This window comes from Rhinatrema bivittatum, chromosome 1 (assembly GCF_901001135.1).
Source record: "Rhinatrema bivittatum chromosome 1, aRhiBiv1.1, whole genome shotgun sequence".
Classification (NCBI taxonomy): domain Eukaryota; kingdom Metazoa; phylum Chordata; class Amphibia; order Gymnophiona; family Rhinatrematidae; genus Rhinatrema; species Rhinatrema bivittatum.
The window spans coordinates 533291022-533317421 of record NC_042615.1 but is presented as its reverse complement, the minus strand read 5'-3'; the positions used below and the strand labels follow the sequence as shown (position 1 = coordinate 533317421).

At 46.5% G+C, this 26400-nt stretch overlaps 1 protein-coding gene across 2 annotated transcripts in view; it reads right to left on the bottom strand.

Annotated features, from left to right (window-relative positions):
- RIC1 (RIC1 homolog, RAB6A GEF complex partner 1) overlaps positions 1–20307 on the bottom strand; it is a 312556-nt gene extending 292249 nt beyond the window's left edge. For both annotated transcript variants that reach the window (XM_029613872.1, XM_029613883.1), the window contains exon 1: positions 19694–20307. In XM_029613872.1, the coding sequence (XP_029469732.1) occupies positions 19694–19834 (141 nt within the window). In that variant the 5' untranslated portion in view covers positions 19835–20307. The remainder of the gene's footprint in view (positions 1–19693) is intronic.
- Positions 20308–26400: the final 6093 nt, after the last annotated feature.

Here is a 26400-nt window from a genome sequence, read left to right as displayed (position 1 = left end):
GGGGGGATATGATAGAGGTCTTTAAGATCATGAGAGATCTTGAATGAGTAGATGTGACTTATTTACACTTTCGAATAATAGAAATACTAGGGAGCACTCCATGAAGTTAGCATGTGGCACATTTAAAACTAATCGGAGAAAGTTCTTTTTTACTCAACGCACAATTAAACTCTGGAATTTGCCAGAGGATGTGTTAGTGCAGTTAGTATAGCTGTGTTTCAAAAAGGATTGGATAAGTTTGAGGAGAAGAAGTCTATTACCTGCTATTAAGTTGACTTAGAAAATAGCCACTGCTATTATTAGTAACTAACATGGAATAGACTTCGTTTTTGGGTACTTGCCAGGTTCTTATGGCCTGGATTGGCCACTGTTGGAAATAGGAACCTGGGCTTGATGGACCCTTGGTCTGACCCAGCATGGTATGTTCTTAAGTTAGAATCTCCATCTATCTGTGGGCTTATACTGGGTGGGCGTGATTGTCATATTTGCCTGTTTGCAGATGACATGCTATTCTTATACAATCCACAAAATTCTTTTCCATGTGCTTCAATTGTTTTATTCTTTTGGGTAATTTGTGGGTTTAAAAATTAATTTTTCCAAATATAAAGTGTGACCTATCCATGCTAATACAGGACTTCAGTGGTTGGGTGAATTTCCTTTAAATTGGGCTCAAGACAAAATTAAATACCTGGGGATCTGGGTACCACAAGACCAGATTAGATTACATTCCCTTTATATTGGTACTACACAGGCCTGGAAGGATTTGCCTCTTTCATTATTAGGAAGGTGTGTGTTTAAAATGGTTCTTTTTCCAAAGCTTTTATGTAAGATTCAGATGGTACTGTGTTGGTTGAGCAATAAAGATATAGCAGCTCTTAAATCTATGCTGGGCCGGTTTTTATGGCACAGGAAGAGAGCTCGTATTAGTCTTCTTAAATTAAGATCTAAATGTTTTGGGGGGGCAGGGGGCGGCCTTAATCACCATGATTTTCTTCTTTATAATATGGCAAGCCAGTTACATTTTTTGCGGGGAATGGTATACTTCATCCTATCATTTTTGCACCCCGTTTGTTTATAAAGGTCTCCCCCCTCTCTATTCTTGGATTCCTTCATGTTAAAAAAAAAACCAAAAAAACCAAAAAAGAAGCTGCCTGCAGTTTTGTGGAACTGCTATTTCGACTAATATGGATGGCTTGCCGTTAAGTTCATAAATGGTGGGGATTCTTCCTTTTACTATAGCAGGTTTTCTTCCCCTACAAGGTAGTTCTTCAAGTTCACGAGGTATCTTTAGTGAGATAAAAAACGGTACACAAGAGGTATATTAGATGTTTCACATCTTTGTTTTGATACCAAAACCATGCTCTTTTCAACAATTGCAAGATCAATATACTTTGCCCAAAAAACTTTTTTGCTTATCTTCAAGCCAGATATTATGTGATATCTCTTTTGAAGGACTTTGAAGAGTTATTTTATTCTACTTCATTGGCATCAGTCCTTCAATCTACGGGAAAGAGGATGAACAAGTTCTGTGTGGTATAAACTCGTCTACAGAAGATTACTACTGGCTAACAGATTTAGCACAATACTGTACTCGCTCATTGGGGGATTATGGTATCTATGGTACATATCCGTGTTTTGAGCCTGTCACTAGATTCTCCTTTGACGCGAAGTATCAGGAAATGTTTTTTAAAATTCTGCACCATAACTACAGACAATTTAAAGTATTTAAATTTGGTATTGTAGAGTGATGTATGTACTATATATCATGGAGATGGGATCATTTATTCAAGACACAAACTAGTTTCACCAGCATCTGGAACTGATCTGGCCGCTTCCTTTTATTGTTTGTCTCCCGTTCTGTGGTTTTTGGTTATTTTATTCTTATACTCTAACTGATTTTATTTTGCTTTTACTGATTTTAATAACTAACTTATTCCTTATTTTAATAGAGTTAGTTGTTGCTATTTTATAAATGTATTGTATTTACTATATGTTATGATCTCTGTAAACCATTGTGAAGGCACGTCTGATGTGACGGTATATAAAATACAATAAACTAAACTATATATTTCTCCTATGCCGTAAGGTCTTTCCCTTCAGGGATTTTTTTTTTTTTAAATGGAAAGGATAACATCCTCATGCCCGTCTTTTGATGGCCATCTATTGCTATTAGGGGGATAATATTGGAATGATCCTATGTCAAAAGAATATAAAAAATTTGTTTTTATGGCATAAAATATGCTAGCATATTTTACCATTCTCAAGTACTGGATGCAGCCGGAGTCTCCATCTTTTGATATATGGAGGAATGTTATAGAAGCATGGATGCATATAGAAAGATTAGATGCAATCTTTATGCAATGTTCATTGCCTAGAGATTATGCAAAGGCATGGGCCCAATTTTTTTTTTTTACCTCTACAAGTACAGGATAAATTTAAAATATTGGGTTCTAATGCTCAATGGAGACCATCTTATTTATATTAGATTTTATATATATTTTAGATATTTATTCTTAGTTATTTTAGTTGGAATGTGTGTGGAGTGCGTTTGTCTTGTGTACATGTTATGTAATACTATATGGTACTGTAAAATAGTTGAGTTTTTTGGTACTCTGTATGTTGGTATATAATAGCCAAGCTTGGTGATAATGCTTATGTTTTGTGAAGCGGCATGTGCTGTACTCAATATATAAAGTTTTAAAAAAAAATCAGTAACTGTCACCATTTCTGAGTGTGACCATGACTGTAGTTCTTAAAAGTATTTAAGTTGGCTTTTATATTGTACAAGAGATTAATAGCATAACTGTTCAATGTTATTTCCTGAAAATCTGCATTCAAGATGTATAAACACCTTGCCTCCTTATCAATGTCTGGAGTCCTCTCAGATACACATTTAAATTCTTCCTGTCAGAAACATGGAAGAGTACTTCCTCACTGTCCAGAAAGCAATGTGTCTTGCCTGAATATTCATCACTGCCCTTACTGGTAAAGTAGTAAAACCAGCAGGAAGGATTACAGTTTCTGCTGCTAAAAAGCACCGACAGCTACTGCTACTCTATACAGTAAAATACAAATGAAGCCACAAACTGCCTGCCCTGACCTCAGCTTATCTCCTAATCTCTGCCAACCCTGACCTTAACCTGCCTTCCATCTCTGCCTAAAAACTGTCTGTCCTGAAAGAAGCCATTAACACATCAGCCGCTGCCTGCCAGGGCCTAGTCTGTACTCAAACTAGGCTGTGCCAATCCGACAGCGGCCCATGAGCTCACTCGTCTGAAACAGCCATCGCCTAGGTAGGATGGAAAGAAGACGGGCCTTCCTAAGTACCCCACTCCCTCTTTTGCTTGAACCTCCAGACTATAGTGCTTGGCAAAGAAATGCAGAGATGACCAGGTAGCAGCTCTACAAGTTTCCCTGGGGAGACTGACAAGGCTTCTGCCCAGGAGGATAACTGTGCCCTGAGAGTACACACACAGGGCCGTAAGGATCTGCTTGCCATTAGGCATCTATACTGAAGAGATGGCTTCCTTGATCATGATGCTACAGTGGATTTAGAAGTAGACTCTCCCTTTTGGGTTCCACTAACTAGGCCAGTTTGTTTAGTGTCCTGAATGGATTTGTCACCTTCAGGTACTTCAGAACCTCTGCAGTACACACAATATGTGCAGGCTGCTCTCATTGCCCTTGCCTTCTTTCCACCAGAAAGCTGGCAACACTACTAACTGATTTAGACGGAAAGAAGAGATCACCTTGGGAAGGCAGGATGGCAGCAGCTTAAGTGTAATAGCATGGCAAGATATTACCATAAGGTTCATTGCATGAGAGAGCCTGCAACTCCGAAATGCATCTGGATCAAACATCACATTCAGGAAAGCTATTTTCAGTAATAGGTCTTTGATGAAAGTCCTCCTTGGGGGGTCAAAGAGGGCTCCTGCCAGAGCCTTCAGGACCAGACTGAGGTCCCATTCCAGAAAGATTGGTCTGGAAGGCAGTGTGATCTGCTTCGCCCCCTTCAAAGGCGTATCTCATCCAGATGCATAGCGACCTAAGCACCACTAATGCGGCTCAGAAACATGAAATGGCTGCCACCTGTCCTCTTAAAGAATTAAGGGCTAGGACCTTATTTAAGCCCTTCTGTAGAAAGTCCAGGATTCATGAGATGTCTGCGCTCCATGGAGAAATTATTTTCTCCTGGCAAGCCATGTCGAACAAACTCCAGATCCTGATGTAGTCTAAGGAAGTTAAGGTCTTACAAGCCTTGAGCATCGTGCCCACTATCACCTGCAAGCAATTTCTGCACCACAGATGTATCCCTCTCAAGGGCCAGGCCACATGGCAGGACAGAGGTCAGGTTCCTCTTAATTTTGGGCCTTAATCCAGCTACTTCTGATTTCTAAGTATCGTCCTGGGCACTACCAAGTCCTTAACTTCACCTCGCACCTCAAGCCCAGAGGTAGAAACCTTGACCTAGGTCAGTCCCTGTGCATTGGGTGGTGTCTGGATTGGAGCCCTTGAGCCTAGGGACCCATATGGGCGTCCCCTGGATCTAGACTGTGCTTTACTGTCCTTTCAACGACTTGCTTGCCCTATCTGTACCTACATGGGAAGCGTTGACCAAGACCATAAGTCTGCCAGGTAAGCTTCTGGCAACGACCCCTTTGAAACTCAGGCTTCACATAGGTTGAACCACCCTGTACTTCCTTAGTCTTGCCATCCAACGAAAATATTAACTTTACCTTTTTCTAGAAGCAGGTTTGAACTACCAAACTGGGCAAAACTTGTGACTGCAGTAAACTTTTCCACATTCACGGTATAAAAATTTATTTTAGGGCTGTACAGTTAATTAGCCTCACAATGTAAGCTCTGAAGGACACAACTTCACATGACTATTTCCATTACATTTCTGTATCTTTACAAGGAACTGTAAAATTATAGTTTAATTTTGAAAAATAAAACATAACTATGAGAGCCACGATTTTTTCCCAGGTCACAAGATTCTACTTTGTACTCAACACTTGGGCAACAAGTACCAGCATGGTTCCCTTATTACAAAAGTATCTAGAAAGTCTTTTAGTCTAACTCAAGTACAATAATCTTGCAACACACACCAAAAAGAAGCCTCTGATCAATAAGAAGGAAAATCCCTTGAAGAAAAAAAAAAAACCAGCAGCAGTAAGAAAGCCCACATGCAAATCAGACACAGTCCTAGGGTTAAAGTAAATCTCTCTACTACTGATCCTGTGTGCAGCACTGAGGAATGCTGTGATAACTGAAAAGTAACCTTAATTGTTTTTTACCTCCAGGAAATCTTCATATAGTCAAAACACTATGAATATGCTGTCAACTACACCAGAGCCAACAGAATGCAACGTGTTACTCCATGCAACGTACTGGAACTTTGGCTGAAAGTAGATATAGTAGTTTAGAGGGTTTTGTTTTGTTTTTAATGGCTTGAAACTAGATTGACAGGGCAGAATGAAATTAGAAAAATGCGACTAAAGGATGCAGTCTATCATATTACTACTAATCAATCATTTCTACAGTGCTACCAGATGGACATAGAACAGTACAGACACACATAAGAGAATCCCTGCTCTGTGGCATGTTTGGTCTAGCCAAGTTACATAAACAAGAATTTACTGAGTGGTAAGATGCTTAGAAAAGCCTACCAGCAAAAGGTACTTGAAATCAAAAAATAATGATAAGATTCATTTTCACTTGCAACAGATACAGAGGGCAGTGGTAAGAATAAAGGTGAGAGACCTAGAAATCTGTAAGTTCATCTACCTGATACAGGGCCAAAAAGAGGAAAAAATGAATATGAAAATGTACACGGGGGTCAATTTTATGTGACAGCATATATCATAGAAACATAGAAATGACGGCAGAAGACCAAACGGCCCATCCAGTCTGCCCAGCAAGCTTCACACGTTTTTTTCTCTCATACTTATCTGTTTCTCTTAGCTCTTGGTTCTATTTCCCTTCCACCCCCACCATTGAAATATCTAGCTTGATTAGTTAGGGGTAGTAGGGGTAGTAACCGCCGCAATAAGCAAGCTACACCCATGCTTATTTGTTTTACCCAGACTATGTTATACAGTCCTTATTGGTTGTTTTTCTTCTCCCCTGCTGTTGAAGCAGGGAGCTATGCTGGAAATGCGTGATGTATCAGTCTTCTCCCATGCCGTTGAAGCAGAGAGCCATGCTGGATATGCATCGAAAGTGAAGTATCGGACACAATTGGTTTGGGGTAGTAACCGCCGTAACAAGCCAGCTACTCCCCGCTTTGTGAGTGTGAACCCTTTTTTCTTCTCCCCTGCCGTTGAAGCAGAGAACTATGCTGTATATGCATTGAAGGTGAAGCATCAGGCTTATTTGGTTTGGGGTAGTAACCGCCGTAACAAGCCAGCTACTCCCCTCATTGTGAGTGTAAATCCATTTTTCCACATTTCCTCTTGCTGTTGAAGCTTAGAGCGATGTTGGAGTCACAGTAAGCATGTGTATGTTTATTGAATAAGGGTATTGTCTCCATGCAGTAGCCGTCATTCTGGCGAGTCACCCACTCTTCATTGGCGGCCTCTTGACTTTATGGATCCACAGTGTTTATCCCACGCCCCTTTGAAGTCCTTCACAGTTCTGGTCTTCACCACATCCTCCGGAAGGGCATTCCAGGCATCCACCACCCTCTCCGTGAAGAAATACTTCCTGACATTGAAGCTCCAGGGAGGAAGATTCAGAACCAAATCGTGACCCCTGGTTCTGCTGATTTTTTTCCTACGGAACAGGTTTGTCGTTGTCTTTGGATCATTAAAACCTTTCAAGTATCTGAAAGTCTGTATCATATCACCTCTGCTCCTCCTTTCCTCCAGGGTGTACATATTTAGATTCTTCAATATCAATTTCATTCTAACAAGAATGAGTATTTGATTCCAATACATCCAGTTAATGAATGAAAAATGGAAGAGTCAATGGCTTTTCAGAAAAAAAATAGGCCCTATAAACTGTCCTTTCATAAAATAAAAATTAAGTGCTATTTTATCTGAGTGGCTATTTATGACATGGACATCACACATGGAAAGTAGTAGCTAACAAATCAAAGCTAAGTGCTAGAGCAATAGCATTAGAGCCACTCCAACACATCCTAATAACAGTCCCCCTTCTACAAACATGGATTACAAATACATCATCCCCTACAGCGAACACCTTCCCATACACCACTGCCACCTCTACATACACAACTAACTTCATGCAGGTTATGGAGTTATATATATAAAAAAAAAGACACGCTCTTTGAAGTTGCCATGCAATTCTAAACTTGTTTTTTTTTTTTGGCAATCAAGATACTGACTGGAATCTGCAGCTGCAAAGAGCAACAATAAGCTGGAGTAACCAGGAAAATATACGCTTCAGGCTTTGCATAGTTAGTTTGTTTGTTTTTTTTTTTGGGGTGGGGGGGAGTTGGCCCAGAAGTTCCTCTTCCTTTTCAGTTCAGATTAGAGCAGTGCTGAGTTTCTGGGATCATTCAAAAACTACCAAAGGATTTTCTGCTTATTTTAATAAGCCCCCCCCACCCCCACACACATGCTGTTCCTAGTCTGGTCACTGCCACAACAGCCCTGAGGCCAGGATCCATGTGCCAAATATCATCCTAATTATAACCATGTCTCCACCAGATCTTAACGCTGCCTCCACCACCACCAGCACTAGACAACACAAGGTATGGAGGAAATGATCCGGGAATCGAAAACAGAGCATTGCCACCAAGCCACTCCTGTAACGTCCATACCCAAGTCAGGAGGCACCTTGAATCCTCTCTATTACTTTTTCATCTCTCCTTTCTTCCACTACATTGACTGAGTTAGTTGATTAAGCAATTTCTTCTTCCAACATCCCTCTGCTTTAGACACTCTTGCCCTTCTTGTAAAGTGCCCTCAACCCCAGCCTTAGCTCGTCCCTCGAACTTGCTTCTTACATTCCTGTACCCACTCTACAAAATACCTCTGGCTAAAATCCCATGCAGACTTAATATTTCAAATTCATGCTGACCTCCTTCCAGTCTATTGCACTTGCCAAGCAAGACTACTACGTCCATCTGACAAACTCTTGCATCCAAACCTTTGTAGTCTCTTTGCCACACTCAATTCCCTACTCAAAACTTCCTTCACCTCTTCACACTGTCCAAACTATGGCTTACTACTTCCATAAGATTCACAGAGTTAATCTCGAGTCCTCGACTAGGTCACCTCTTCCTCTCCCCCCACTTTGTTCCTCTACAATTCCCCTGGCCTTCATCACTCTTTTTCTGAAGACACAGTGGAGGAAACTGCCCATCTTCTCTCCTCCTCCGCTCACTTGGTTCCTCTGACCCCATTCCCAGCTCTTCTCTCTACTGCAATCATCCTTTCCAACTGTTACATCTTCAATGGAAAAATTACTTACCTAATAATTTAGTTTTCCTTAGTGTAGACAGATGGACTCAGGACCAATGGGTATAGGGTGCTCCTGATAGCAGTTGGAGACGGAGTCAAATTTCTATCTGACGTCAGCACTACAGGAAGCTCTGCTCTTCAGAATTCTCCTCGAAAAGCAATAGTGGATATATGTGTGTTTCGATAACTTGATTAACTTGAACTGGTTGACGTGAATTGTAGATGGAGACCGCCAGTGTCGTAAACCGAGAAATGCCGGACACTCGGTAACTATAGGTGTCTTAACCAGGGGTAAGTCTGGCTTACCCGTGCTTGTCTTGCTCTCGGGGATTGTCACCCGAGGTTTCCGGATGATGAGGCAGTCATGGGCGGGATACTGAGTCCATCTGTCTACACTATGGAAAACGAAATCAGGTAAGTAATTTCTCCATTTCCTAGTGTTTAGCAGATGGACTCAGGACCAATGGGATGTACAAAATCTACTCCCAAACCGGTTGGAACGCTGCCCATGGCCCACTTAGTACTGCCCTTGCGAATGCTGTGTCCTCCCTGGCCTGAACATCCAGGCGGTAGAACCTCGAGAAGGTGTGAATGGAGGACCATGTTGCCGCCCAACAGATCTCGGCGGGTGACAGCATCTTGGTTTCAGCCTGGGCCCTTGTGGAATGGCCTTGACTTGAAGAGGTGGGCCGCCTTGATTACTTCTTTGATTCAGCGGGCTATGGTTGACCGCTATGCTGCTTCCCCTTGTTTCTTCCTGCTGTGAAGGATGAATAGGTGGTCCGTCTTTCGTATGGATTCCGATCTTTCCAGGTAGTGGACTAGGAGTCTGCCAACGTTAAGATGGCGTAGGCGGCGTGAGTCTTCCGCGTTCTTATGCTCATCTAGAGATATCAGTGAGATGGTTTCGTTTAGATGGAAATGAGAAAACACCTTTGGAAGGAAGGAGGGGACACAGTGCGAAGCTGTATGGATCCCGGTGTGAGTCTGAGTAACGGTTCCCGACAAGATAGTGCTTGAAGATCGGAGATGCGACGGGCTGAACATATTGCCACTAGGAATGCAGTCTTCAAGGTCAGAAGCATTAGGGACAGACCGCATGTAGGTCTGAAGGAAGTTCCCGCTGGGAAGTCTAGTACTAGATTGAGATTCCATAGGGGTACCGGCCACTTTAGTGGTGGTCGGATTTGCTTGACCCCTCTCAGGAAGCGGGAGACGGCTGGATGGGAAGATAGACTGATGCCATCCACTTTGGCTCTGAAACAGGCCAGTTGAACCTGGATGGAGTTGAGACAACCCCTTCTTCGAGCCGTCCTGCAGGAATTCCAGGATCATGGGAATTTTGACTGTCCGCGGAAGGATGTTGCAGTCTTCAAACCAGGCTTCGAATATTCTCCATATTCGTATGTAAGTTAAAGACGTGGAAAACTTGCATGCTCGGAGCAAGGTGTCAATTACTGCCCTCGAGTATCTGCTCTTCTTCAGGCGAGTCCTCTCAATGGCCAGACTAAGAGAATAGAGTTGGGTTTTCGTGGAGGATCTGTCCTTGCTGGAGCAGGTCCCTGTGTGGAGGAAGGCACAAGGGGTTCCCCACCAGAAGTCTTCGCATGTCCGCATACCACGGCCTTCTTGGCCAGTCCGGGGCCACTAGGAGTACTAGCCCCCTGTGGTGTTCTATCTTGTGGATGATCCCGCCCAGTAGTGGCCATGGAGGAAAGGCGTACAGCAGGTCCACCTGTGGCCAGGTCTGGACGAGGGCGTTGATCCCCTGGGATTGAGGGTCTCGTCTGTGATTGAAGAAGTTGGGAACTTGGGCATTGGACTGGGTTGCCAGAAGATCCATGGCTGGAGTTCCCCAGCGGTCTATTATCAACTGGAAGGCTGTGGTTGACAGCCTCCATTCCCCTGGGTCTAGACTTTCTCTGTTGTCTTTTCCCGCAATGTAGGTGGCAGAGATCCCTTGCAGGTTTGCTTCCGCCCACGTCATTAGGGGGTCTATTTCCAGGGACATCTGTTGGCTTCTGGTTCCTCCCTGGCAGTTGATGTAGGCCACTGTTGTGGCGTTATCCGACATGACTCGGACAGCTTCTCCTCGGAGTCTGCAACTGAATCGTAGGCAGGCTAGTCTGACTGCCCGGGCTTCCAGTCAGTTGATGTTCCATCCCGACTCCTCCTTGTCCCATTAACCCTGGGTCGTCAGTTCCTGACAGTGGGCTCCCCACCCTCATAGGCTTGCATCCATGGTGAGCAAGACCCAGGTCGGTGGGGATAGCCTTACTCAGATGGTCTTCTTGTAGCCACGAAAGGGGCTGTATCCATGCCTCTGCCGGCAACTGGAGGCGGACGGTGTAGTCTTGGGACATCGGGTTCCATCGTGACAGTAGGGAACATTGTAGTGGTCGCATGTGGGCCCTTGCCCATGGTACGACTTCTAGGGTTGATGTCATGAGTCCGAGGACTTGGCGATAGTCCCATACCGGGGGCGAGCGCCATTCAACAGTTTTCTCAACTGGTCTATCAATTTCCTTCTCCTTGTAGGGGGAAGAATGACCCTGTCCTGTTGGGTGTCGAACCAGACTCCCAGGTATTCCAGAGATTGGGAGGACTCTGGTGGTCGTCTGATGACTTTCTTCTGAGATTTTGCCCTGATCAGCCAATCGTCCAGATATGTGTACGAGGGTTCCTTCTTTCCTCAGTGTTGCCACCACTACAACCATGATTTTGGTGAACATCCACAGGGCTGTAGCTAGCCTGAAGGGTAGCGCTCGAAACTGGTAGTGATGGTCCAGAATCATGAAGCGTAGGAAGCGCTGATGATCGTGATGGACTGGTATGTGCAGATAGGCTTCTGCCAGATCCAGGGAGGTCAGAAAATTTCCCGGCTGTACCGCCCTTATGACCGATCATAGGGTTTCCATGCGGAAGTGTGGTATCCTCAGGAAGCGGATAACAGACTTGAGGTCCAGGATGGGCCGGTACGTTCCCTCTTTCTTGGGGACGATAAAATAGATGGAATAGTGCCCAGTATTTCGTTGGTGCCTGGGCACCGATGTTATAGCCTTTAAGGCGAGAAATTTGGTCAGTGTGGTTTCCACTGCCGTCCTCTTGGAGGGGGAGTGGCAAGGAGATTTCACAAATTTGTCTGGAGAGATGCTGTGGAAGTCCAGAAAGTATCCCTCTCGAATGATGGTTAGGACCCACTAGTCAGACGTTATCTCGTCCCATCTTTGGTAGAACAGGACAAGCCTGCCCCCTATGGCTTCTTCCTGTGGATGGGTCTGTTGATTCTTATTGTGGGGTGTGGCTGGGGCCTGGACCTGAGCCGGCTCCCCTCTTGTTGTGTTTGTTCTGAAAGGACTGGCCCCTACCTGCAGGGCAAGGTGCTTTGTATGTATTCTTATATGGTCTAAAACGCTGTGATCCTCTGCCCTTGGATGTTCGGGGAGAGGGGCGTTGGCTTCTTTTGTTCTTGTCCTCCGGTAACCGAGGTACTGGAGATTCACCCCATTTGTCGGCTAACTTCTCCAGTTCGCTTCTGAACAGGAAGATTCCTTTAAAAGGTATTCTCGTGAATTTCGTCTTGGAAGTCATGTAGGCTGACCAGCTTCAGAGCCAGAGCTGCCTTCTGGCTGCCACAATGGATGAGACGCCCATGGCTGAGGTGCACACCAGGTCGGAAGTCGCATCCATGAGGAAGGATATTGCTGGTTCCAATGTTTCAACGGGCGTGGTGGTGTTCCTGGCCTGTGGCAAGCATTCGTGTGTCACCACGGCACAGCAGGCAGCGATCTGCAGTGACATAGCTGCTGTATCAAATGACTGTTTAAGGATGGATTCCTGACATCTGTCATGGGCATCCTTGAGTGCATCTCCTCCTGCGACTGGAATGGTGGTGTGCTAGGTAACCACGCAGGCCATGGCGTCCACTTTGGGAAACACCAAGAGTTCTTTGGCTGAGGGTTCCAGTGGATATAGGGCTTCTAGGGCCCGTCCTCCCTTGAAACTGGCCTCCGGCGCATTCCATTCCAGATCGATCAGCTGTTGTACGGCTTGCAGCAATGGGAAATGGCATGAGGCCTGACGGAGCCCGACCAGAAGAGCGTTTGTCTTTGGCTCCACTGTGGCACTAGTACCTGGTATGGCCAGCTCCTTCAGCCTCAGGGACACGAGGTCTGGTAGCTCCTCTTTGGTTCGGTATGGTTACGTTCCTGGAGGGATTTCCCCTTCCTCCAGGGAGTCTTGGTCTTCCTCTGAGGTGTCCGTGTCCCCTAAGGTTAGGCTTTTGTCCGGGGAGGCACGTCTCTGGGAGGCCGAGAAAGGCCTGGGAGGTTTGGGTCCTCCGGTGGAGGCTGTGGCTGTATCACCGGTGGCGCCTGGACGAAGATTTGCAGAACTTTAAAGAATTCCACCCAGGAAAAGGTTTCTGGGTCTATATTGAACCCAGCGGCGTTCCCAGAAGGCACCGTCTGGAGGGCCGAGCTGGGAATAGAGAGGTCCAGGGTAATACCCGTGGATCCCGATTCCTGTACTGGCTGAGGGGGTGGGGGATCTTGCCCTGGTTCTCCCAGAGCCGTCTCGCACTGTAGGCACAGGGCAGTAGCCTCTTCATGCTGCGCAGCTCTCATGTGGCAGGCTGGGCAGAGGGTTTCTTGGCCAGTGGTGCCATGGTTTGTGTGGGTAGGGGCGTTCAAACCCGGTCTGTGCGTTTATATGCGCGCGCCGGGAGGCTTAGATATGCGCTCCAGATGTGCCGAGAGTGTGTGTGCAAGCTGCGAAGGTATGCGTGCAGGCCAGTGTGTGCGCTTATGGAGATGCATGCGTCGCTGTGCACACAGCCGAACTTGTGCGCCTGGCGCTGTTGAGCGTTTCGCTGTGCGCCTGGCACCTATGCGCACTCAGCTGTGCGCACAAGTATGTTATGCGCCCGGCTCGCCGTTGTGCACACAGCTCAGTTAGGCAGACAGTGCGGCGATCAAGGGGGGGGGGGGGGGGGGAATGTCGCCGGCAACACGTGAGCAAGATGGCGACACCCCCCCCCCCCCCGAAGGTCTCCACATGGGAGGACCCTCGAGCCAGATCGGGTTCTAGCCTGGACTGTGCTGATCAACCCGATGGGACAGACGCCTGCTGGCGATCTGTACAGTTATCCGAGCCTCGGAGACAAAGTTTTCTACCTTACCTTGTCTCTGCGTTTCCCAGTCTGGAGCCGGGCGGTCTCCAGCTGCGGGGGGAGAGCTAATTTACCTTCACCGCCGCGCTCGGTCTGCACCCACTGCCTCTCAGCCACTCCCGTTCCTGGGGGATAAGTCCACGTCGGGAACCGGCTACCGGACCAAGGCTTACCTCTGAGGGATCTCGGAAACCACCTCAGGAATTCGACTGGGGGAGGGACCTTTAGGTATCACCGCAGGAAAGCGGGGCTTATTTCTTGTTTAGAATTTTCTAACGCTGTGCAAGCGTGTGTATAGTCCCGAACTGCTAAGGAGATTGAAATCTGACTCCGTCTCCAACTGCTATCAGGAGCACACTATACCTATTGGTCCTGAGTCCATCTGCTACACACTAAGAAATATATCATTTTACACTGCTACATTCAAACTTGCTGTGATCACATCACTTCTCAAAATCCCTTACTGAACCTTACCTGTCCTACCAACTAACATCCCATCACCCACCTCCCTTTTGCTTCCAAACTACTTTAATGTGCTATTCACCACCAATGTCTTGACTATTTCATCGCAAGCTATTCTTGAGCCACTCCAGTCTGGTTTTCACCCTCTACATTCCACAGAAACAGACCTTGCCAAAGTCTCCAATGACCTGTTTATGATTAAAACCAAAGGCCATAATTCAGTCCTTATGCTCCTGGACCTATCTGCTGCTTCTGACACTGTTGATCACCACCAACTCCTTGATATTCTGTCCTCACTTGGATTTCAGGACTCTGACCTGTCTTGATTCTCTTAACTCCCCTTTCATACTTGAAGTATTTTCTCTGGCAGATCCTCCTCTGTTGTCCACTATCAATTAGAGTGCCTGGTCACTTCTCTTCTCTCTGTATACTAAATTACTTTGGTGCTCTGATTTCCTGTCATGGTTTTCAATATCTTTTTGCTGATTCCCCAATTTTTCTCTCTACACCAGAAATGTCATCAGGAATCCAGTCCCAGATCTCAACCTGCTTGTCTGACATTGCTGCCTGGATGTCTCATTGCCAACTTAAAATCCAGATAGCCAAGACAAAATTCCTTATCTTTCCCCCCAAGCTCACGTGCCTTCTTCTTCCTTTCTCTATTAGACCTCTCAGCCCATAATCTTGGAGTCATTTTCAACTTCTCTCTCCTTTGCTGCACATATCCAAAACACTGTGCTGTTTCTTTCGCCAACACATCAGCAAAATCTTCCCTTTCTTTCGCACCACCTCCTACTTAGACTACTGCAATCTGCTCCTCCTAGATCTCCCACTGAGCCATCTCTCCACTACAATTTATACAAAATTCAGCTCCACGACTTATCTTTCATCAAAATCCCTACACCCATATCACTACTCCTCAAGTCACTACACTGGCTCCCTATCTGTTCTGTAAACAATTCAAGTTCCTCTAACTCACATAACAAGACCTTTCACTACCTCTCTTCCCTCTATATCCCTCCTCGGGCAATCTGCTCATTGGGCATGTCACTCCTATCAATATCCACCTCCTCTACCACCAATTTCCAACTCTGTGCTTCCCACGTGGCTGCACCATATGCTCAGAACAGACTTCCTGAGCTGGTGATTCATGCGCCCTTCTTGCCTTATTTAAATCTCAACTAAGAAAACCATCTTTTTGAAGCTGCTTGTAAATAACTACTTACTGTCCCATTTACAGATTAAACTTTTAACCACTGTTTTAATAAATTAAATTCACCAAATCTCTTTTGCTCTGTATGTTTCTTGATTAGACTGTAAGCTATCCTGAGAAGGGACTGTCTCTTACATGTTTTTATACAGCACTGCATATGTCAAGTAGCGCTACAGAAGTGATTAGTAACAGTATTATGAGGGGCTCGAAATGAGCAGAAAGGAGGAGGAGGAAGACAGAAAGGGCCCCACTTTCTAGCTTCTTCCTCCTTACCCCAGTGATTCTCCATCTTCAGCCTCTACCAGTGCTCAATCCCAAGCTGTCCTTTGCCTCAGCAATGGTGGGTAAAATAGCTGAGGATTGGGGATGGAGGATCAGTGGGATAAGAAAGAGCAAATTGTGTTCACGCATGTGTGTGAGAGAGAGTCTGTGTGCATTTGTATCAGGCCCTAGCCCTGGTCCTGTCACACAAGTCACTCTGCCCTAGCCCCCACTCCCCTCCATTTTCACAATTCCACTTCCTTTTTGTCTACAAATTAAACCCTGAATAAATATTTGAATCAAGTAGCTAATAGCTGACTACTCAAACTGAAAATTAATCCTGAAAAATCTGAAGCACTTTGGGTAAACAAACAAGCAACAATATGGTCAACACATCATATGGCAATTTCCTATATTTTAGTTAAAGAATTGTATCAGCCTTATGAATGAAACTTGACTCAAAAATGAGTTTCTCACCATATTTTTTCATTGCCAACATAGTAAATGACAGCAGAGAGATCCAAATGGTCCATCCAATCTGCCCAGCAAAATGTTTAGGGTAGTAATAGCCACTCCGAGCAGGTTGTCCCCATGTAGAAATATTACACCTAAAATTATCACAGGTTACCCTGTTTCTACATTCACATTTGCTAGTCATTAGAGATACTCTTTATCCCATGCTCTTCTGAACTCCATTATCATTCTTATCGTCACCTCTGCTGGGAGGGCAATCCATGCAGCTACCGCCTTTTCCGTGAATATTCCTTGACGTTTCTACAGAGTCTACCTTCTTGGAGTAGCCATATCATGAACCCTAATTTTACAGCTTGTTTTCCATTGGAAGAGGTTTGATACTTTTCAGGTATTTACAAATTTGTATCATAATTCCCGTTTCTTCTCCAGCCTCAGCAATGGTGGGTAAATAGCTGAGGATTGGGGATAGAGGATCAGTGGGATAAGAAAGAGCAAATGTGTGTTCACACATATGTGTGAGAGATAGTCTGTGTGTGTCATCCCATGAGGCTGTCGGGGTAGACCCCAAACTATTTGGGTTGCCTCTCTGGACTGCTTCTATCCTATCCTTTTTGAGACAGAGTCTCCAGAACTGTACATATTACTCCAGATGAGACCTCACCAACCACCTGTCTAAGGGCATCATCACTTCTTTCCTGCTGGCTATGCCTCTCTCTATGCAGCTCACCATCCTTCTGACCCTAGCATCACCTTATCACCTTGTTTGGCTACCTTCAGATCATCAGACACTATTACCCTGAGGTTTCTCTCCTGGTCCATGAACAGTCTATTGCCCCCATCATGTGCAGCTATTGTGAATTACTGCACCCCAAATGCACCACCAGCTTCTTCTCACAGAATCCCAGCTGCCAAACCTTAGACCACTCGAGCTCTTAGATCAATTTTCATTCTTTCTACTGCAGAAAGGGATCTCAACATGACAAAGATTGATAACCACTGCCAAATCAAATGCAACTTAACACTGGCAAACGTTTTCCTTCCCCTGACATTCAAAATGGTGGCAGTTAAGCTTCACTTATGCAACTATCAGAGTTCTATATATAAAACCACCAAATATTCAAGTTCTATCCTAGATGAACATGATGATTTCTTAACCCTTCTACTGTCAGCTATTTGCTTTGTAAGCAAATATTTTAAAAATCTATATTACCAAATTTTGTTAAGGCTAGAAAAGCAGAGGTTTAAGTTTCAAGCAAATAAAATATCTGTTTTGCAGGATAGCAGACAGAATGTACATATTCACAGAAAAAAAATAGGGATACAACAACAACCACCAGCTCATCGCTCAATGGGTAGTCAACCTCTCCCCACCCTTATAAACATATGTACTCTAGCCAACTTTTAATTACATACTTACAAAAAGCTAGAGAAGCACAATCAAGACTCTGGAATTAAGACTATATGCAACAGAATATACTGAAACATCTTGAATGACAGGAAGACCTTCCTAAAGCAGCTGATAAAGACTGTTCAACATGTCATCTGAACCATCTATATACACACAGTGGAATATCAAACACTAATAGGATCAGATAGAACTACCCTAATGACACAAATGCATGCAAGTGAAAAGACATTCAGACCACAAAAGATAGCAATAGATAATAAGCCAATTTAGTCTGCCCACTTACATTCCTGGTGCAACTCCAAAGACTCTAGTCTTCCTCTAGTTTTCCTTTCACTTTTTCACAATCAACAAACCTCTATGCTTACCCCATGCTTTCTTGCATTACATTATTTTTTACTGTTTTTAACTCCACCTCCATTAGGTCGACCATTCACCACTCTTTCAATGAAGAAATATTTTCTGATGATGCCCCCAAATCCCCCCTCACTTTATACTATATAACTAGTTTTGAGGCTCCAAAGGAGAAACTCATGAGCAACTTCACACTATATATAAAAGGCATTTGGGTGCTGTCAGTTTTAGTGGTAGGCTGGGAGGGCTGAAGGATCAGAATGGTGTGGTTGGCCAGACTCCCAAGCCCTGCCAGCTGAAGACAGAGACGCCAATGGACCTGAGTGACACAGCTGGCAGGGATTTCAGATCCCACCAGTGGAAGAGATAGCAGTGCCAGAGAAATGAGTGGAGCAACTTGTGTGAAGCTCAGTCCTGACCAGATGAAGAAAATAGGAACTGTCAATGGCCGAGGAGGTGAGTGTCAAGGAACTAAGGAAGAGAAATGAAGTGGCAGGAGAAGGAATGGGACAATGTAAAATATGAGTGTGTAGCTGAAAAGTGTGGGGTTTTGTTCTTTTAATCAAGATGAAACAAATATCATCATAGCCCTAGTGAATGGAAGACAGTTTACACCCTTAAACCTATTTTTCCCAACATTTAATAATGGGCTTTCCTACTAGTCAGAAAATACCTTCACTGAAAGGGTGGTGGATGTATGAAATGGCCTTCCAGTGCAGGGTGTAGAGACTACAACAGTAATAGAATTTAAGGGGGCACAGAGGATCCCTAGTTGTGATGGGAAATACCAGAGACCAAATGGAGATTCTACAGTATTATACCAAGAGTTAAACTACACACAAAGTGAGTGTAATAGCCCTTCTTATCCATCATAATACTCTGTTTCTATGGAGAACATGCTCACTTTCCAACTCTTTAGGAAGACCCATATGAAGGACTTACTGCTGCAAAATAAAAGCCAAAACAGATAACTAGGATGTTTTTTAGAATTATACAAGGGCAAAATAGCACACAACTCTTCTCCCCCTTTATTCCTACATACATACACATTGCTCAGGAAGGCAGTAGGGCCTGGCTAGTTAATAGTACCGGTAATTCCTGCAAGCAGTACCCACCAAAAGAAAAGAGGATCACCAACACTTGGAAGCAAGAATCAAGGACCATGGTCTATTCAGTGCTAACACTCCATCCCATCATTGGCACTAAATTGAATTGGAACCAAGGTCCACTATCTAAACCATTTTGGTTGCCCAGTAAGGAAAATAGTGGCCACAGTCCACTGGGAATTCCAAAACCTAGTATAAAGCTTTACTTATTGAGCATTTCTCTTATAAGAATCTACAGACTTGTACCTATTAACAAAAATATATACATATCCGAATGTGAAACGTTAAGTCACTAAAGAGCATAACACTTCAGCCACGTGTGCATAGCCCCGAGGATAAGGAAATACTGTAATACTGACTGCATTATCTTACCCGTCTGAACTGATGGATCTGTGAGGTAAAAAAAATATATATAACCAGCATAGAACATTACCTAACCGCTGTGTCCAGTGAAAATAAAAACTGCATCTACACTGCCAATTACAATGAAAACCTATCTACAGTGAATACTGATAACCACACGTCACACAGAATTCGTAAGCCTTGATCCAAGCAAAATCTTTCCGCAGACAACGGGATGCCTTGTCTTAAAAATAGCAGCAAAACATAAAAGGCACTCTAGAAGCTATCATGCAAAGCCTTCAAGAAAATGAGCCACATTTAAAGTTTTTTCCTAACTTTCTGAGGGTTGTTTACTAGCCTGAAGTCTGGGAAAGTTTCACCACTTCGCTTCCCCAGGAGATCTCCCGAGCTAGACGACGCTCTCCGGCCGGACACAGGAGGGGGGGAAGAAAAGCTGTAAAAAGCCCCATAACTCACCCTGCTGAACCAGACGCTCAGCTGGCTCTGGGATAAGGCGGCGAAGAAAAGCCGCTGCGAGTCGGGCTGAATGTGGAAAGGCTTCTCGGCAGTCTTCAGCGGGCACTGGAGTTTCTTGGGCCAAGCCGTCAAGAAATACATGCTGAGTCCGCACCTCGGGCCCTGGCAGGGGCTGCCCAGCTCTCCCTCCCCGGCCCTAGGATGAGGGGGTCTGGGTCCGGGACCGGTACCAGCCCCGGCGAGTCTCTAGGGCCGCGCGCCGAGGGGGGCTCCTGGCTGCCGGCAGACTCCCAGGAAACCCGCGGCCCCCCGCCGACTCATTACTCTCCTCCGGGAGGGAGGGAGAGACGCTGGGCCCCCAGCAGCCGCCAACGAGGAGAAGGTGCCGGTGCGACGAGAGCCGGTCCGCGAAGCTGAGAAGCCCCGCGCGAGAACGGGGACGGCACCAACGTGGGGGGGGGTGAGTGAAGCGGGACCGGGCTACGCGCGGGCTGCAGCTGTTACGGAGCGCGAGGAGTCCGCCGCCGCCGCCAACCCCCGGTTCCCCAGCACGGCCACCATCTTAAGCCTTAGCAATCCGCGAGCTCCGGGCACCCGAGGCAAAAAAAAAAACGAAGAGGAGAGGAGAAGAGAAGGCGGAGCGAGAGGGGGAAGAGCCACCGGCTGATTGGGCGACCCTCCCCCGGCTCAAGTATCCGGAAATGACGTTGTCGGCGTGGCGGAGCACCACAATAGTGCGCGCTCGGGCTGCGACCGGGGACTAATACTGTCGCGGGGACGCGCTGCCGGGAGCGGCGCCTGAGATTTTGGAAGCGCCCTCTGCTGGCCGGCGAACGTCCTGCCCTAAGGGAGACGGGGTACAAGCTACGAGCACGGGGCCGGAGGTTTTCATGAGCCCAAGGTTTGTTTTTTTTTATTGTGAAACTGGTGGAAGGGTCTTGAGAGGAGGTGTGTTCATGGAATAAATGCAGGAGTAAGTGAAGGCGGTAGGGTAAAAAAAAAAAGTGGAAGACTGGAAGGAACTAAGTTTAGGCTTTTGGTTAGGAAACGTGTAAGTGCATCTGCCTAAGGTCGAACTGGAGATTTTGGCTCCCAGAGGCAATACGTTTAGAAACACCTTCTCGTGGTTGGAGAGGGGGACCCTCTGACATTACAAGCCCTCGAGCATCCCTTTCTCTCATCCCTGCCCAGCCCGCAGCAGCATCTATCCACGATCTGCCACGAGCAGTGGTTCCCAATCCTGTTCTGGGGACACCCCCCAGCCAGTTGGGTTTTCAGGATATCAACAATGAATATGCATGAGATAAAATTTGCATGCTATACCTGACCACTGGCCTAGATTCTCAAAGAGGGGAGTGGAGTAGGGCAGGCTGGTTTGTGGTAATTTTGGTTGCAGGACAATTTAATAAGCTACTTTTTATGGTGGTGAAGAGAGAGAGGCACAAGTATTAATGAAAAGGAAAAAGGGGAGAAGCAGCAGCTAAGAATCTGAGACAAGAAGAGGGAGTTGAGAAAACCTATTTCTCACGAAATTTCATTGACAGATGATTTTCCATGGGCCTTCTAATGGAATGTAAACTTGAGACCTTCACTTTCTTCTATTATAACTCAGTTACTGTTTTTACTAGCTCATTGGTCTATCTGGACCCCTTGGAAACTTGCTTTCCATTGCTAGGCAGGTGTTAGCTAATTGGAAAACAAAGATGAATCTAAATGTTCATTTTTTGTGGAATTCTGACTGATTATACTGTAAATATGAGAAATTATTTACATTTATCATATTGTACACCTTTTCTTTCTATTGTGGGTAACTGTCACTTTCCTCCAGGTATATTACAGATGGTGTTTCATAACTGGGAAACCAAAGGTCTGATTGTGTTGTCCCAGCTGCTAGATTCTGATGGTTTGATTTTCACCTTTCCTAAGCTTCAAGAGGAATTCTAACTACTGCTGTTGTGAGCGCGGAGGTGTGGTCACTTGCTCAAGAGGGATTGTGAGCTCTTGGACCACAGCGCGGCTCAGGGAGGAGCCCCAAGACACACACCATGGGAGGTGAGAGTGTTCAGGCACGGGCTGGAGCAGAAACAAGGCTGGACCAGGATCAAGACGAGGAACATCAAGGACTGGAACTAGGCAGGCTCAGACTTCTACTGAACCTACACACACCGGTGAGACCCAGCAACGCAATGCTGGTCTCAAGAGTAGCCCTCCGGCCACTTGGTAGCCCTTCCGGACCCACTGCGTGAGGCCAGACAGAGGCTGAGGGCAGGAACAAGACGAGACATGGAATTGAGGATACTTGGAAGACTCAGATGAGGACTCGAGGAACTTGAGAGACTCAGATGAAGAATCGAGGAACTTGGGAGACTCAGATGAGGACTTGAGGAACTTGGAAAACTCATACGAGGATACGTGGAACTTGGAAAACTCAGACAAGGTTTCAGGATACTTGGGAGACTCAGACGAGGTTATGTGGAACTTAAAAGGCTCGGACAAGTTTTCAGGATACCTGGAAGACTCGGATTGGGATTCAGGATACTTGGAAGACTCTGACAAGGTTTCAGGATATTTGGAAGACTCAGGTGAGGATTCAGGATTCAGGCACTAGTACAGGGTGAGTACTGCACCGCAGTGCACCCTACACAGCAGCCCATGGCTGGTTGCGGACCATGCCGAAAGCGAAGCAGACTCCAGATGAGAAAGTGAAGACTTGGAACTGGAAACATGTTGAAAATTCAGGAGAGGCCTGCACCGAAGCGCACCGTACACAGCCACCCGTAGCTGTTCGTGGACCATGCTGAAGTGGAGCAGGTTCTGACTTGAGTCTGGGGCATGGACGGAAACAGGCACAAGATACTCTGAAGACCAGGAACAGGATTCAAGACTCAGGATTCAGGACTCGGAACTCGGCTTCAGAACAGATCTCGGCATTAAAAACAAGAGTCTTCTGGAGACTAGCGCTGCAGATGTGAAGACAGGCCTTGTGCCACGAAGCGGTCACGGACCACAACACGTGGGACTCCAGTAAAGGTAGGCATGCAGGAAACCTGGAAGCAGGACGAAGAGCCAAAAGCAGGAACATCAGGATCAGGACTGGAACATGGAACGCCGGAACATGGAACTTCAGGAGCATCAGGACATGGAACAGGCAAGAACTCAGGACAAACCAGACTACCAAGGAACCAGGAACAGGACACACGGGAACTCAGGAAGAACACACAGTAGAAGCAAGGATCAGGAACCAGGAGCACAGAGGCAAAGCACTTCTTCAACGGAGTCAACCTATTGCCAAGGAAAGGGCCGAAGGCAGGCAAGGGCCTTTTATAGGCCAGAACTCAGACATCATTCTCAGGGACCGCTGGGCTTTTCTCACTGAGGTCCCTTTAAATCATAGCGTGCTGTGCGCGCGCACCTAGATGAGCCTGGGGAGAGAGTACAGGAGCAGGGTCCAGGTGTAGCTGCCTTAAGATGTAGTTGCAGTTGATACAAGGATCTGCAACAGGATGGAAACTCCAGATGGAATAGAAAGAGAGCTCAAGGATTGGTCATTATATTTGACAGAAAAAGTGTAGAGTCAGGACATGCATTTGGGATGCAGAATCCTAAGAAAGTGATACTTCACTAGGGGTTGAAGTATTAATGTGCACCAAACATGAAAGAGATCTTGAAATGATCATATTGGTGCAGGGCTTGTGCAAGAGTATATGACACTAGTCTAGGCGAACCTTTGGTCATGCACCCCCTCCCCCAGCTTATCTCTACCACAGCACTCCCTCCTACCAGTGTAAGTGGCTGCAGAAGAGTGCCCCCCCCCCCCTCTGGTGGTATTAGCACTGGCACCCCTCTGTGCCTTGTACTGGCAGGTTTTGCTGCCTCTGTTGGTGCTCTATGCAACTGCCTAGTTTGCCTAATGGAGGCACCAGCCCTGCATATGTGATTATTTCATAAAAGGGGGGGGCAATGAGCAATCAAAATAGCGAGCCCTTTGTTGGGAACTTGTTTGAACTGCATGTACTTACTTTCCTTTTTATATATGAGGCTTAAATTAGTTTCTATTCATGGGTAACTTTGTTTAAGTTGCTGTTGATGTTTGTGGGTTCTTATTTTGCAAAATGATAAATGAAAGGAAAGAAACTAGTGAAATTATTCTGGAAAAAAAACCATAGTTTGGCTTTTGAGAATTTTACTGTGGAGGAGTAGCCTGGTGGTTAAAGCAGCAGGCTACAAACTAGGGAAAACAGTCTTCACGTCCTGCTGATTCTCTTTGTGACCTTGGGCAAGTAACTTTACCCTCTGTTGCCACAGGTAACAACTTAGATTGTAAGCCTTTTGTAGATAGGGAAATACCTATAGTACCTGAGTGTAATCCACTTTGAAGTGTCAAAAAGCAGAATATAAATAAAACACAGTGCGATAGCCTGGGATTTCCTTGTTTTGATAACCAGCCATGTGTGATCCAATTCACCATCTACTGACCAGATTTAAACAAATCCAAAGTACTCCCCAAATCGTCCTTTGGGGAGACCTGATCTACTGGTATGCCTATTTATTTTTTTTCTAAATGTATCTGAAGGGACAAAGGATCTAGAATATCTCTCAAAATGTAATAGATTATCTATAGAAAGCAAAGGCATTACTAGATACCTAAAAGATCCAGGGCATGAGTCCACAAGTCCTCCTCCACTTCTGCCCCCCCCCCCCCCCCCATAGATTTTGATAATTAATTGCAATCAGCAGTTTCCTTCTCCCACCAAAACCAATTTAGTAAAAACATATAACTGGACATCACATTTTTAAACATTACATTTTAAACAATCTTTGTTCTACATCCCCATGAAGCTTTCATCAGGGGTCATCCTGTATGACCTATGACAGGGACAGCACTCTGTTAGTTAGATCCCAGCAGGTATCTATTGCGATCCTGCTAATGGCAGGGCCGCGAGCAGGCTCTTACCTTTGCAGCCTGGGCTGCCATCGTGCTGCTGCACCGGGCTTCTCACATGCGGCAGGAGCCACCATCGAAGCCACCGACCCGCGGCGGGAGCCGCTATCTTCCCAGCTCAGACCGCCGCCGTCCAGGCCTCTCTCGCGGCCTGAAGTCGCCCCCGGATCTCCAACATGGCAGGAACCGCTGCAAGCCAGCCTTCCTCTCCGCGGCCCAAGGGCCGCAGTCCTCAGTCTCTCTTGCAGCGTGGTGCCGCTCCCGGAGGCCTCTTCAGCGGCAAGGAGCCACGGCCCTCTCCAGCTCCTGCATCTTCCCGCAGGCCTGAGGCCTGCTCTTCAGCAGCAGGACGCCACCTCCAACGTTGGGGCTGCACGGCCCATCTTCGGCTCCTCCTCTCTCAGCAGGACTGCTGTCCAGGGTCCTGCAATCCTCCTCTTCCTGCTTCCTTAGGCACGGGACCGCGCCTCCTTCTCTAACTTAAAGGGCCAGCAAGGGAGTGGCCACCTAGTCCACCCTGATGATGTCACTTCCTGGAACTCCCTCTTCAGCCTACAAAAGGCTCTTCAGGTCAGTTCTTCCTTGCCTTCACAAGGAGCTAGTCCTCCTGGAGCTTGTTCTCTTCAGAACTCCTGCTCTCTGCTCCTGCTTGTGTTCCAGTTATTCGTCTTGGGATCCCTCGTCATCATTGTCCCTGGTCTCTTATCTTCGTCTTGAAGTTCCATTCCAGACCTGATGTCTTCAGTGTCCTGATGTTCCATTCCAGCTCTGATGTCTTCTGCGTCCTGATGTTCCGTTCCAGCCCTGATGTTTTCTGTGTCCTGATGTTCCATTCCAGTCCTGATGTCTTCGCCAGTGTCCTGATGTCCTCAGCTCCACTCTGACCCGTCCCTCGTGGTCCGTGACCAGCCTGGCTGGGTTGAGTAGGGTGCTGGTGGGTCTTTCCATATGACGGCGCCAAGGAGTCTTCTTGTCCCTCATAAGTCTTGCCTTGTTCCTGATGTCCGATGTCTGCCTTGCCTTGATGTCCGTAAGCCTGTTGTCTGTCCTTCCCTGGGCATGCTCCGTTCTTCAGTGTGGGCCACGACCAGCCCGGCCAGGCTGTGTAGGGCGCCTGAGGGACTTTGCTCGCCTGTCCGTTCCACCCTGTCCTTGGATTTCCTTGGTTCTGATGCCTTCTTGCTTGGTCCATGACCAGCCCGGCTCGGCTGTGTAGGGCGCCGGAGGGACATTGCTTGCCTGGAGGTTCCGGACTTTTAACTACGTGATTTTAACCTTGCCTTGCCATGCCATGCCTTGTCGTGCCATGCCTTGCCTTGCCTTGCCATACCTTGTCTTCCTCAACGCCTGAGTCTTCGTCTTCCTCAACCCCTGAGTCTTCGTCTTCCTCATTGCCTGAGTCTTCGTACTGTGCCAGATGTCTCTGTCCGCCCTTGACCTCTGTCCGGCCTGCAGCTTCTTGCCGTTACCCAGCGGCAGGTCCAAAAGGGCTTGGAGTGGTCAGAGGACCACTCAGAGACCACCATTGCGTTGGTGGCCTCACAGAAGTGTGCAAGTTCGGTGGAGGTCCCCGGTTCTCCAGTTCCCAGACAAGGACCGTCTCTCCGCAAGAGCACACACACCTTGTCCCGCACTGGGGAGCGCCCCCTAGCGCTCCCTTCCATCTCAGCGCAACAGATTGCAAAGGCCCTGTGCCCAGTCGGACATCCTTGTCCTGGGTCCTCTCTCTGGACTTTGTTTCTTGCCTCACAGAATTTTTTTTTTG